Source organism: Protomyctophum parallelum (genome assembly GCF_964188405.1).
Source record: "Protomyctophum parallelum genome assembly, chromosome: 11".
Lineage (NCBI taxonomy): Eukaryota > Metazoa > Chordata > Actinopteri > Myctophiformes > Myctophidae > Protomyctophum > Protomyctophum parallelum.
Genome location: NC_139707.1, coordinates 26,803,974 through 26,817,810, shown reverse-complemented (window position 1 = coordinate 26,817,810; position 13,837 = coordinate 26,803,974). Strand labels below are relative to the sequence as shown.

Sequence of the window (13,837 nt, the reverse complement as noted above, 5' to 3'; positions counted from 1 at the left end):
GTGAGGGGACCGATGGGTGGTGAATGTGATTATTACCAGGCTAGGTGATTATTTATGTCCACAAATGAAGGTTGACGAATGATGGCAACTCCCTCCCTGCTCCCTCTATAATATTTTCTGATGTTTCTTCTCCTTTTGTCCACTAGAGGTCTGTCTTGCTTTGCAGATGTTGGTTCTGGTAGCAGCAACTAGTGCAATACAGTAGTCAGTTCAGTTGAATTAACAGATAAATGTGATTAAAATGTATTCTATTCATGGTAAAATGTTGATGACAGGAATGCCTCCCCAACACTCATGTGTTTTCATCCATAGCCACAACCAGTTGCTTTTTTTGAGTGGCTCAGTGGTTAGCAGGGCTTAAAGCTATAAAAAATATGCACTGATCTCATTAAATGACCCCTATGAAATCCTCAGGACTGAAATCCGTCCCCAGGACTGAGAACCTGGGTTAGTCAAATCACAAGTATGTGTTGAGGTGCATTTGGGGTAGTTTTTGACTGCTAGTTGTGTTTTGTTTTTTCTTTTGTATAAGTCATGTGTATTTTCTATGATTACCGGTAATTGAAAACTCATTAAAAAACGTTTGGGTCATTGGTCTTAGCACTGCGTTATCTGAAAATTGTTAACGCATGAAATTATGCTGTTTGGAAAGATTTAACATTAATTTAATATCAGCCGTACAAATGTTTTACCATGTCTAACATAATAAAAATCGTGTTTTTATATTTTTACAAGTTATTATAAATTCTTAAAGGTATATTCAGTGATTTCACTCAAAAAACCTTAGGTTTCGTTTTTGGCTGTGGGACCCAGCCTTTCGTCCAATCAGGATAGAGAGTCAAAAACGAAACCTAAGGTTTTTTGACTCCCAGGGGTTAACTGGAGACAGGGAGGAACTCCTTATATGGTCAGCACACTCTATAGTAGGGAGGATTATCACAACAAAACAAAAAAATAAGTGATATTTGAATTAAGTGAAATCACTGAATATACCTTTAAGAAACATGCATATATAAAAGTAGCACATTAACAAAAACATATTTAGGGATTGGTGTTAAAGCTGCACAGCAAGATTCATGATGCCACAAAAATGCAATGTTCATGTTGCCATCAATATAATAAACAAAGCATGAGACCTTATACAACAAATATAAACCAGAGTTTATTATTATTTTCACATCCTGCTCATTCTTATTTTATTCTATGCAAAAAGCATATTTCACAGCGTTAAGCATAGCCTCCATACATTACATTAACACATTGGCTTTAATTCCCATAGAATCCTATGCTACTGAAACAGCTCTGTTTGTTTTTTGTACAAAAGTATTGGAAAGTTTGGATTTGTGACATAACGAAGGTTTGGCCGTTGATGAGACTTCCACTTCATAGCAGTTTCACAGGAAAGGTTGAGAGTAGAAAAGTTGAGGTGCTGATGTTCACTTGGACACGTCATCGAACTTGGGTTCTGATAGGGGAACAAAGGAACATTGAATTGTAAAGTAACATAAATTAAAGAATTAAAACAAGGCTCAAAATAATTACCAAAGCCTAATTACCAAAAGGAGACAAAGTATAAATGTAGCCTAATAATTGTAATGTAAGAGCTTTAAAATAAATAAAATACTTGTTTGACAAGCCTTTCATCTCAAACTCACCTGGGAACGTGAACTCTGGGAAAGATGTAAGGTCTCCAGTGCCATAAAGTCTCTGCAGTTTTATAATCTCTTGAGCCAGATTTTTCTCATAATCTGTGCCTGCATCAACTAGCCCACCAGAAGCCCTAGTGTTGAGGAGCACAGGTGAAATGGCAGTCAGATCACAGGTTTAATCACTTGAACCCCAAGTAATGTCCCTATTCTGGGGAATATTTACCAAAAATAGCAGACCTACAAGCTCACAACGCATTGTGTTGCGATGCGGTGTGAGCTTGTAGTTAAGATAGTTCTGGCTAAGATAGTTGGTGTCGACGGAAAAAGTGGTCAAAGTACAGTTGCAACTCAGGTCCGTTTCATTAAGACTAGCAGGTTTATGTGGTTAATGATTTTAATGGTCGTGGTAAATGCACACGTATTGGTTAGAATCCTGCCCACCAGACAAAACTATTAATTTACCCTAGGAAAAAAGTATATATCAGAAAAAATACTTTTGATTGCAAATACACCAGTCAGTATACCTTAGTAAAATTGCCTTACACTGTACATAGGGCCTCTTTTTATTTTACAGTTGTAAAACCATTTCTTTAACTGTGTGAAGTCCCCTATCTTTGTGTATGTACTGTATGTGAAAGGTACAGGGAACTTTGCTGATATTAACAGTTTCCGTGCTTTGAATGGATTACTCCAGGTTAATGTCGCTGCCATATCGGACATACGCGACTTTTGTTTTATGTGTTTAATCCGCCGTAATGTAATAAATAAAAATAAAATCCTTCTTCGCCGCGGAGAAAGAGACTATGGCCCAATCCCAATTGCCTCCCTCAAGCCCTGAGCCCTGTACCCTCATTGACTTTAATGACGTCAGCTGTAAGTGCTTGAGGGTGAGAGGCTGCAAGGGCTCCAAATTGTTGTGAAAGAAATGGGACAGCACTTTGAAGATGAGTCCACCATTCATGACACTTTGCATCACTTTATACAAACTGTCCTCATTCACAGCCAGTGCCTACCTACATGCTTGGCCTATTTATACATGTCTATCATGTATATTTTAGTATTTAAGATGATCGTTTTATTATTAGTTTAATAAATACACTTTCCTGTGTGATATGAGTTGTAATATTCACATATAATAATGTGCATTATACATTTCATTTACATATTCTTTTACTTTGCTCATTAGTCATTTCTCATCATGTTTCCCTTAATATTATTATTGTTATTAAATATATAGCCTATATCCTTCCATTCCGTCTCCTTTTGAGAACAGTGAGAAAGCACTATTGTTTGTTGACATTCTAATCGCGATACATAACTAATTTCCATACCTAAATGATTGACGTTCGGAGGATCCCCCTCATTCCACTGGTAACGCTATGAACTGTGGGTAATTTATTTGCCAAAGTCAGCCTAAAGTCAGCATCAACGCTGACTTTGGCAAAGGGCACATAAAGGGGCGGGGCTGAGCCCTCACTGATTTACCGATTTCAAATGGGACATCCCTCAAGCCCTCGCAGACTTCACATGAACGCGCAGCTAAGTCAGTGAGGGCTCATTGAGTCAGCAAGGGAGTGGATTGGGATTGGGCCTAGATGCATTTGTTGTGACGGTGAAACCGGAAATCGTCACATGCTGTGGGCTGCTAGGGCTTCTGGGAAATTGAGGCCAATGCAAACGAATGGGGTTCAACGCCTCATGGAGGAGGGTCCTGTGCTGCGTCTTCCGGGTGTACCAAGATGGCGGGTGGTGCTGCCGTTCATAACAAACGGGGGGAGCTTTTTTCGCTCGATTTTCGCGGATTAAAAGCCCACATAATTCAGCGTATGCTCTAAAGGTAATACAACAATCTCGGCAGTGAAGGGGGGTTGATTAAAAGTCTGGTAAATCGTTTTCCGCAGTCAAACTGTTAAACATAAATCCTATTGTTCTGATATGAGCACATAATGACCAGACACAAAACTAATAGGGATGTGCCTGACTGACCAAAATCAAAGTTGATTATTCTGCTGTACGTGAACAGCGGGCTAAGTGTTAACTGTTATTATTCCATCACCTTCCTCATGCCCCTTCTCATGAATTTGTTTTTGCATAGCCTAGCCTACTAGCCTTGTACATTAGGTGAACATGACAATGCTAATGCAGAGCAGAAAAGATAACACCACCCATACTAGGCATACTTGTTACTGCGTCCAGGATTTCGATGACATTAAATAAAAATAGTTTTATTTTTGAGTGGTGCAACCACTCCTATGGACAGCTATGTGTGTCCCTGGCTGGGTCTGCCCAAACAGACAAGTAAGACGCGCAAACGCGGGAAGCGAACGCAGCTCGTGTGTGTGTGGTTGTGTGTGTGTGTGTGTGTGTGTGTGTGTGCTACAGCTGCGCCCTGTGTGTGTGTGTGTGTGTGTGTGTGCTACTCTGGTGGCGGGCGGGTGGTGTCACAGCGGGACAGACACACAGACAGACACACAGACATGAGCAGCAGGGTCTCATAGTAAGTGGCTCACTGCGTTCGCAACAAATAGCTTTTGGTTTGTTTTCACAACCAGATGTCGCTCGCACGCACACACACACACACACACACACACACACACACACACACACACACACACATACACACACACACACACACACACACACACACACACACACATACACATACACATACACACACACACAGTATATGATATTTTGGGGTGTGGTAGTACAGTACAGTAGAGGGAACCCCCACACGCCGCCACACGGTAACTGTCATTTCTCAACCGTTTCGGACACGGGGCGGCTCGCCAGAACCGGGCCGGCACCCTGGTCGCGTTCCTGTGGGTCTGGAACTTCCGGGGACCCCCACAAGGAGTTGCACCACTCACTTCACACAGGTGTGATTTATTATCCTCAAAAACGTTAAATTATTCAAATAATTAATAATTCTGACCCATGCCTACAAACTGCTTCCCAGTGCATTCTGCCTGCAAAGTTCACACTGGCCAGAAGAGCAAGCACTGCGCACACAAAATACACTGGGATGTTTGATTTCCATGTCAATAGGCATGTTTCCATTAACCCATTGTTTTGTGTAATAAGGCTCCTGCGCATAAAATCCTGAATGGAAACACCTCAAAATTCAAATAAGTCCTGGACTTAACACTTTTGCGCTGGAAGGGGGTGGATGTTTGGCCTATATTGAAAGAAAGGAAATGCGCAAATGGGGTATGGCAACACTTAATTAGAAAGCATTGAACTCGCATTATATCGCTTTTGAACAGTTGGAAAAGAAAAGAAAAAAATTATGGGGAGACAGTGAAGTGAACAGTGGGTGGGTGGCTACTGGCTACTAGGGAGTGATGTTGTGGATGCCTACATAACTTACATAAGGTCCCAATTCACTACCCGATAAATAATCGTCTAGTGTGTTCAAAGATGCAATCTGAAGTCTGAATCCTCCCGAGTTGATCTGGCGCTCCGATTATTTTGATATTTATCTGGATCGCGATACTGTATGGATGCAAGGGAGGGGGACTGATCGATCACACACACACACAAACAATGTCCATATAGAATCTATCCCTGCCGATTAAGGATGTTTTTAACTTTTATATAACCTGCCTGGTCCCTGCAGGCTATTCAATTCGGTCCATGCATGCTTCATCTAAATGTTTAAATGTGTGTAGCCGATGAAACACAAGTTACACAACTGTTTTGCAGCTGCAATCAATCAATTTATGCTCCGATCGAGTCTTGACCTAGGCTACATGTGCCCTTATTAATACAAGTTCAAGCCTGGATTACTTTTCGTCGCGCAGATAACATTATACGATGTAGGCCTACAATATCACAAGTATGTGTTGTCATCAGTTCTGACACAATGTACAAAATATTGTCCCCGGACAGCCTCTGCACAGCATAAAGGACTTGTAGCCCAATTGCCAACTAGGCAGTCCGTGTAGAATATTTTTGTATAGCCGATTTTGTAACCCATTTTTCACCCCTGTGTCAATTATCAAATGTGATCCTGGGCTCTACACACCAGAGCAACGGACTTGAACTCATGCTTCCTTCATGCATGAGTGTCCAAGTTGCTCCTGGTTTCCCTGGTTGGACGTAGCCCGTGGAAGTAACACGTTATTCCAACCAGTTCCTTTCCCCTCCATCAGGCGCCCCGGCTGGCCAGGGGGAGGCAGTTTAGAGACCAGGATTACTGCATGTTTTTTGCGAGGGTACCTACCCTCCCAAAAAAACCGTATTTTTTTAAATGTGGAGGGAAATGGCAGACAATGCGCTTTTCTTTTTTTCGAGTAAATGAACATACGCTTCCTATTTTCGCAAAGGCTTAATGGAAAAGCACCTAGTGTCACACAGAGTGGTTGTGTATGTACTGTCAATTAACTGATTATGACATCAGTCATTTTCAACCTATCCTCAGTCCTCACTAATGCTCATAAGATGGCACCATTTGGGATGTTGACAGTTCAGAAACTTGCCTACCAGTGACATCATCGGTAGGCAGGTTTAATCCATTCCAACTGGATTTTAAAAATATATCTTTATTAATGCAACATTAATAGCTTATATTTCATCATTACAGGAAGAGAAAGGCTGTTCTATTAGGTTGGATTTGACAAGCAGGTTTCTGAAATGCCCAGAGCCCACCAATAAGACGGAAATTGTCCCATCTTATGAATATTAGTGTGGACCAATTATGTGAAGATAAGGTTGAAAATGGGTTCAAGTGCTCTTTTAACCGCATTTGTAAGGCACAGAAATCAATCACACATGACACTTACTGGCTCTTTGTGCTGTACTCGCGTATGGACTCTAGGAAGAGTTTCTGGATTGGGTCCATTACAGCTGCGGGTCACAGAGGGAGGGGAAAAAACAAACAATTACTTTCTCTTCATGGATAACACATGCAAAACCATGGCCATGTGTTTGGATATCATCATCTGTCCATTTGGCTAGAATGACAAAATTAAAAACCAGTCTGGTTTTTATTTTTTATCCGTAACCCTCATGCACAAAACAGCACCTGGGGTAGTGATAGACACTACAGGGGTAAGATTAAGGAAAGAACATGAGAAAGGCTCGGTTAGTTAACATTAACAAATTAAAAGTTGCCGTGCAAGGTCACACATTGAATATGGGGGTTGACTGCAGTCCAGTGACAGTCTTGGAAAACTCCAATTCAAATTCCATAGATTCAAACTGTCATGCTATTTAAAACAGATTCATTAAAAGAAGACAAATCGCTCCTTCAATCATGCGGATTCCACGCACAGCAACCTAGAGTGCCTTTTCATGTAGTTCTTTAACCGTGAAGGGGGAAGGACATTTTACATTTACACAGACATCCAAAACTTCCAACAATTGGCACATACATATAGAGAATAATTACTCAACCTTTAACATGCAATTCCCAAATAAGTGTGAGAGGAAGTGTGAGAGGAAGGAGGAAGACATTTCACGTAAAGCCACCATTCTGCAGTAACCATTAATAGCTGTGACAGTTTGTGTCACCTTAACATTACCATTAGCAGTACACATTAGCTTTAACATTACACTCAGTCAAACAGTCGTTTACAAATTAAAAACAAAAGTTGTGTGAAAAAAATAAAAATAGAATGTGATTGGGAACAAGAAAAACTATTAGATGGTAATAAGCATTTACAATAAGGTGCTCAAATAACAGTACATCTGTCAATGTGGCCGGAACAAAACACAATGTTACTGTGAAAGGTGTTGAGCATGAATGCAAGCAAGAAAGGAAGCAAGAAAGCAAATAAAAGATGGGTGCAATTATACAATTAGTGAGGATTTATGTTAATGCGACTAAAACACAAATGAGAAGAGTCTGAGAGAGACAATAAAGCAGACCGATGCAAAATGCTATGCAGGTGGACGTAGTGAAACGCATGCTTCATATGCAAGTAAAGTAAATAACATAATAAGTTAAAAGTAAAACAATGAAAGCACTATGCCAAAAGGAACAGAGTCACAGGGAAATAGGGGTAAGGGACATGCATGTTATGTGAGGGATGAATTAGAAAACTGATTATGTGCCAAAACATTATTGCATGGATCCAAATGGATGACTAAAATAATGCTGTGCAAAGAACAAAACAAAAACTGCTTTTGTGATATCAGGTATCGTTACACATTATCATTATCTTTATCACAAATGGAAATTAAAATGGAAATGAAAATGACTGTTGGTAGACTGGTAGACTGTGGGGTCCACATAGGAAAGAGAAGGGGTTTAGGTGGGGGGAGATGTAGTGTATACCCTCAGCCGCTTCAATCGCTTCAGGCTCGGCTGGGGCCTCTGCCAGCAGCTCCTCTCCAGCAGCTTCGGTTATGACTGGAGCGGTGTCCACCAGCTCCTCAGCGCTCTCCACCGGGGCAGCTGCTTCAGCCACTACCTCAGCGGCCGCTTCAGCTACAACCTCAGCAGCCGCTTCAGCAACAACCTCAACAGCTTCAGCTTCAACGGGAGCAGCTTCAGCCACAGGTTCTGCAGCGGCTTCTACAGGGGCTTCAACTACAGCCTCAGGGGCAGCTTCCACAACTGCTTCTGCAGGTGGGGCTTCAGGGGCAGCTTCTACAGGAGTTTCAGCCACTGCTTCTGCCTCAACGACAGGGGCAGCTTCAGCCACTGGAGCAACTTCAACTACAGGGGCCTCGGCTGCAGCTTCAACTACAGGGGCCTCGGCTGCAGCTTCAACTACAGGGGTCTCAGCTGCAGCTTCAACTACAGGGGTCTCACCTGCAGCTTCAACTACAGGGGCCTCGGCTCCAGCTTCAACAGGGGCAGCGGCTTCAGGGGCAGCGGCTTCAGGGGCAGCAGCTTCAGCGGCAGCAGCTTCAATGGGAGCGGCTTCTGGGGCAGCAGCTTCAATGGGAGCGGCTTCTGGGGCAGCAGCTTCAATGGGAGCGGCTTCTGGGGCAGCAGCTTCAATGGGAGCGGCTTCTGGGGCAGCAGCTTCAATGGGAGCGGCTTCTGGAGAAGCAGCTTCAATGGGAGCGGCTTCTGGGGCAGCAGCTTCAATGGGAGCGGCTTCTGGGGCAGCAGCTTCAATGGGGGCGGCTTCTGGGGCAGCAGCTTCAACAGGGGCGGCTTCTGGGGCAGCAGCTTCAACGGGGGCGGTTTCTGGGGCAGCAGCTTCAACGGGGGCGGCTTCTGGGGCAGCAGCTTCAACGGGGGCAGCTTCTGGGGCAGCCTCAACTGCAGCCTCTGGGGCGGCGGAAGCTTCAACAGGGGCTTCAGGTGTAGCTTCAGCTTCAGCTGCAGGTACAGCAGCTTCTGCAGCAGGAGCTGCTTCAGCGACAGCTTCAATTATGGGCACGGCTTCAACGGCTGGAGCAGCCTCAGCTACAGGTGTGGCTTCAACTGTTGGGGCTGCTTCAGATACAGGAGCAGCTTCCACTACTGCTTCAGCGACGGCTTCAACAATGGGTGCAGCTTCAGCAGCAGCTTCAACAATGGGTGCAGCTTCAGCAGCAGCTTCAACAATGGGTGCAGCTTCAACTGCAGCTTCAGCCGCTGGGGCGGCAGCTAAAGTTTCAGCTACAGCAGCAATGATGGGTTCTGGGACCGGTGTAGATGCTGATACACCCCCTGCAGCGGTGGATGCTGCTGCTGCTGCAATTTCCTTCTTAGGGAAATCCACATACGTCCTGTGCTGGACAAGTTTCTCTATATCGAAGTATGTTTTGGCCTTGTGTTTGTCTAGGACGGAGGAGGGTAAGCATACAAAATTCATTAATTTCTCCATTATAAGCTTGGATGATAATATCTCCATTAAGAAAAACAAGATGTGAGAATATCCCCATGAAGCTTACTTGTAGTCTTATCCTCCAAAATGTACCAGCGTACACCTTGACATTGAATTGTAAGAAAAATAAACATTGCAAAATAAGCACAAAGGTAACTTTAAGCTCTGCTTCAAATTAATAAAGCAAATTTCGTGAAGACACTAATTCAGCTGTAGCTGTTCATTCAATAAAAGGATGGAAACTAGTGCCAGTTTTTGTTTTAGAAAACAAGGCAATCCATTTTCAAAGATATATACCAAAGGGACTTGAAATATTAGTTCAAGGTTAAAGGTGTTGATAAAAGTACAGATGGACAACATGGGTTGAAGTACTATGTTATAGGCCTGGTACCAGAAATAACCATTATTTATTCGCTGTAAGGGGCAAAAGTTTTAACTCTTTAGTGACAGAACCTGTGAAAAGAAGAGGCAAGTTTAAAATACAACTTGAAGCTACAATCCTGGACTTTTTAATTTTAATGAATAAAACATTATTTTAACCAATCCGTGTGGTAAAGTATGTTAATACAATATACTGTAACCAGCACATCTGCAGGTGGTTGGAGGTCGTCTCCCTACTCTCCCTTTGAGAAATTGTCCCTAGTTGACATATTGGTAGACAATGTCAATTTCCACCAGTAATTTGAAGCAGATGGCACACAGGACTTGACACTAGATGCAGTGACGGATTAACCCCTCTCAAGGCCCTGGCGCTTCACCAAATCAAAAGGCCCCTACTGATTCAGCCAATTAATGAAATAATTAACATGCATGCGTTTAGCGCATATCCACTACTGCCTGCGCTGCCCGCTGGCACACAAGACACAGTAGGAACTGCCGCACTGGGCACAGCCTTTCCAACTTCAGTCTCTGCTAAACTAACTGCAATTTTCCCGAAAAATAATTAGCCTATATCTACAAGCTCCATTAGCAGGCAGCAGCATGTTTTGTCTAAATTGTCTTTGTGGCCAACAAATGTAGCTACATTTGCAAACAGTGCTGTTGACCATGTTGTTACATGGTCCATATAACGTGTGCACCAACAGACAATGCCAATATGCTATATTAATATTAGAACGTTTTAAAAACAGATTAATTATTGACGACAATGCAACCTGTGGGTGCAACGTCACTGAAAACTTTCATAATAGCAATTAAATTAATTTACTCACGAGTGCTGGAATCGTGAAATGGAGGATGTAAGAACACACTTTTGTTGCATTAGAGCAGGGTAAATTTGCAGGGTTTTGTTTATATTCCTCTTACATAGGCTGTATGTTATTGTCGCAGCAACACACGTTGGTCGGTCTGAGTGAGGGGGGGCCTTCCTGATTGAGGGGGCTTCTGACGGCGTCGCTTACTCGCTTCCCCTCGAGGAGGAAGCGACGCGCAGCCGTCGGGAACCCCCCCAAACAGACTGCTCCCCCCCCCCCCCCCTCCCGAAAACTGCTACAGAAACTGTCAGACGAGAAGATCAAAAACACTAGCGGGGGTTCCTATGTTGCGTTATATTTTTCGAAAGAAGCAACAGCTGTACCTATAGTCTCGTACCAGGCCCTGCAAGCTTCGGGCCCTGGCGCTTAAGCTCCACCTAGTTCCATTGTTAGTCCGGCTCTGACTAGATGCGCCACAATCTTTATTGTAGTTTAGACAATATTCCGATTGGCTCTTAGTTTGGAGAGCGAGATATAAACTTAAGGATTGTAGCTTTAAAAGAATGAAAGAAAAAATAAATAAACTGTATGATGGCCACATCAGGATTATTAAATGCTTTCATAGGAATTACATATCTCTGTCCACTGTTAGACTGGGAGAAAACGCAATGTTTTTAGAGATGCTCTTCATTCAAACAAAATCAAGCCGACTGGTTAGGTGTCAGCAAAAACATAACTCTTAAGGTGGTTGCACACTGGGCGCGTGTGTGGGGACCTTTACTCCAGACAAGTAGTTGGATGAGGGTGAAGAGGTTAAGCTATAGTATGTGGTTAATCATTCCCTTGACCATCCTGAGTCGTACTTCAGGAAATAATGATTTTTTGGTCAAGTTGTGTGGCAATATAGGGTATGCATATTGTATACAGTATACAGATATTTTATCTTAGTTTCATGGATGCTCAGCAGATTACAGTGCACATAGCCAATGTACTTAAGGGGTATTTCACTTTTTGAGTTGCTCTGTTAAATATTTAGATATTTGATATTAATGAGACACGCTCACTTCCAATATAAACTCAACTTTAACCCTGTTAGACACATTAGAAACACATGTTTCATACATGTTCAGGTGACGGATATTGATCTTCTAATCAGTGAAGGGCCGTGTTTTTTTACGTTTATTATTTTTATGGTTTTTATATCAGAGTAGACATTAAAATGACCCTAGAAGTGTTTTAATGTGAAATACCCTTTTAACAGAATGTGTGTTTCATGGTGACCTTGTGTTTTGGTGGCAACTTCGCATAACCTTCACAACGATGGACCTTTTACAGCTGCTTTTGGTCTTTCACGCAATGCATTCTTTCAGCGGTTATTTAATTGCCTCCGTGGTGCTTGTATCACAATTTGAGTACAAACAGCCTCTTCAAGGGAACACAGGAAGGCTGTGCCTGTGACAGACATGATGTGAAGTTAAAGACCTATTAAACCATACCTGAGTCTTTCTTTTTGTTTGACTTTTTGCCTCCACCTCCAGACTTGCCACTGAGGGCTGCAGCTGCAGGTGCTCTTCTCAGAGCAGTCCAGCTCTCAGCCTGCAGACACTGGGAGAATCATGCAGACAGTGAGACAGTACAGTTCTAAAGACAATGACTTATAAACAGTACTACACATTCCAAACCACTGGCTTTTCTCCCGTGTCATGCTTGTGCAGGCCGAATACTGGACTACTCGCCCCGGTGCTTGCCCGTTTTTCCTCTATGCTATTGGCTGTTTGTATTCTTTTTGGAAAAATATAAAAAGATACTCCTGTGGAAAGGCTATATTATTTGACTTATATTAAACCTATAAACAATTTAGTATTATTTAGTATATGTAAGGTTTTGCCCCCTCAAATGGTACCTCGTCAGATAATCCCCACATATCCTACAACAACTTCTGTGAACAGACTTCACTGTTTATAGTTAGAGAAATTCAAAGTCCAGCCGTCTGCTGTCCAGCCTCTCCCACCCCTCACTGGGGAAAATTCTGGGAGGAAAACAGAAACGGGGCGAGTAGATCTGTTACCTGCAGGCCTATCGACCTTCAAGTTCAGAGTGGTCTTAACGCCACACAAACACACCTCACTCACATACACACCCCCACAGGCGCACGAGACGCTCGCTCACACTCTACAGTGTACCCGTGACGAGAACTCAATAAAAGTCGATCAAAGAATGATTTAATCTTCATTTCAGTTGTCAGATTTTGCCTTCAAAACTGAGTCATAACTATAATTCCAATCCTAACGTAAAAAATAATGGATGTCATCATGTTACTTTGGCCTTGCTGCAATGCACGGGGCCTGGTTCTGTGCCAAAGCCTGGCGCAGTGGGAGTGGATACATGTGCTAAATATGTGCATCCAATAAGGCCATTGGCCAAACTGAAACGTAGCTGTTCATAAGTTCCCCCCAAAATCAGCAAAATATAAAAACACTGCGCGACAAGTGATCAGATTACTTTATTTCCTAACAGATTGCAATTGCATACAAATAGTAGATGCTTTATATGTCCAGCACATTAGCAAGGATCAACCACGATAATGACAACAAAAGCTACGGTCCGCACTAGCCAGGTCACTACTACTTCACTGACCTAATCTATACTGTGGCGTAAATATTCCCAATGAAAGAGTAGGACGTCACATCTATTGACAATGAGCTTGACATTTCGTTACCTTGAGGGAGCCAAGTCGTCCTATCCTCAACAAGGAAGCCGCCATCTTGCTGTGCAGTGTACTGTACCGTGCCCCCCTGCACAACCAATCAATCAATGTTTATCAATCAGAAATTCATAATCCGCATCAGCAACAGAAGAAACAAGATTACAAAGACATCAGGCGGACAACCTTGACAATGAAATGCAGCAAGGTTAGTCAGTCCACACTCCACAGTACCAGCTAAAAAGCCTGCAGTCAGTGTCAACAACACCGGTTGATCAAAAGTTGATCTAGTTTTTACTTAAAAAAAATAGATATATTATTATTGTATTTTTATGTTCTTGTTAGAAAGAAGAAGTAGCAGCAGCAACTCCTGTGCATGGTGGTCAGAGCAGCCTCCCCGGTCAGAACAGAGCGGTGTATTACTTTATGTAACAGGGCATAACACACGTACACACACACTCTGACAGACTGGACTGGTGGTGGTGGTGTCTCGCCATACGGCGGTGTCTCGCGCGGCGAAAA

General features: G+C 42.8%; 1 protein-coding gene across 1 annotated transcript; it reads right to left on the bottom strand.

Annotated features, from left to right (window-relative positions):
- Positions 1-1,137: 1,137 nt before the first annotated feature.
- LOC310866880 (uncharacterized protein) lies at positions 1,138-13,799 on the bottom strand. Its single transcript, XM_083776676.1, has 7 exons — positions 13,502-13,799; positions 13,331-13,406; positions 12,108-12,216; positions 7,930-9,372; positions 6,434-6,497; positions 1,656-1,780; positions 1,138-1,465 (listed from the first exon to the last, which is right to left on the bottom strand). Exons 2-7 carry the CDS (start codon positions 13,373-13,375, stop codon positions 1,437-1,439), a joined length of 1,815 nt encoding a protein of 604 aa, XP_083632802.1. The 5' UTR covers positions 13,376-13,406; positions 13,502-13,799; the 3' UTR covers positions 1,138-1,436.
- Positions 13,800-13,837: the final 38 nt, after the last annotated feature.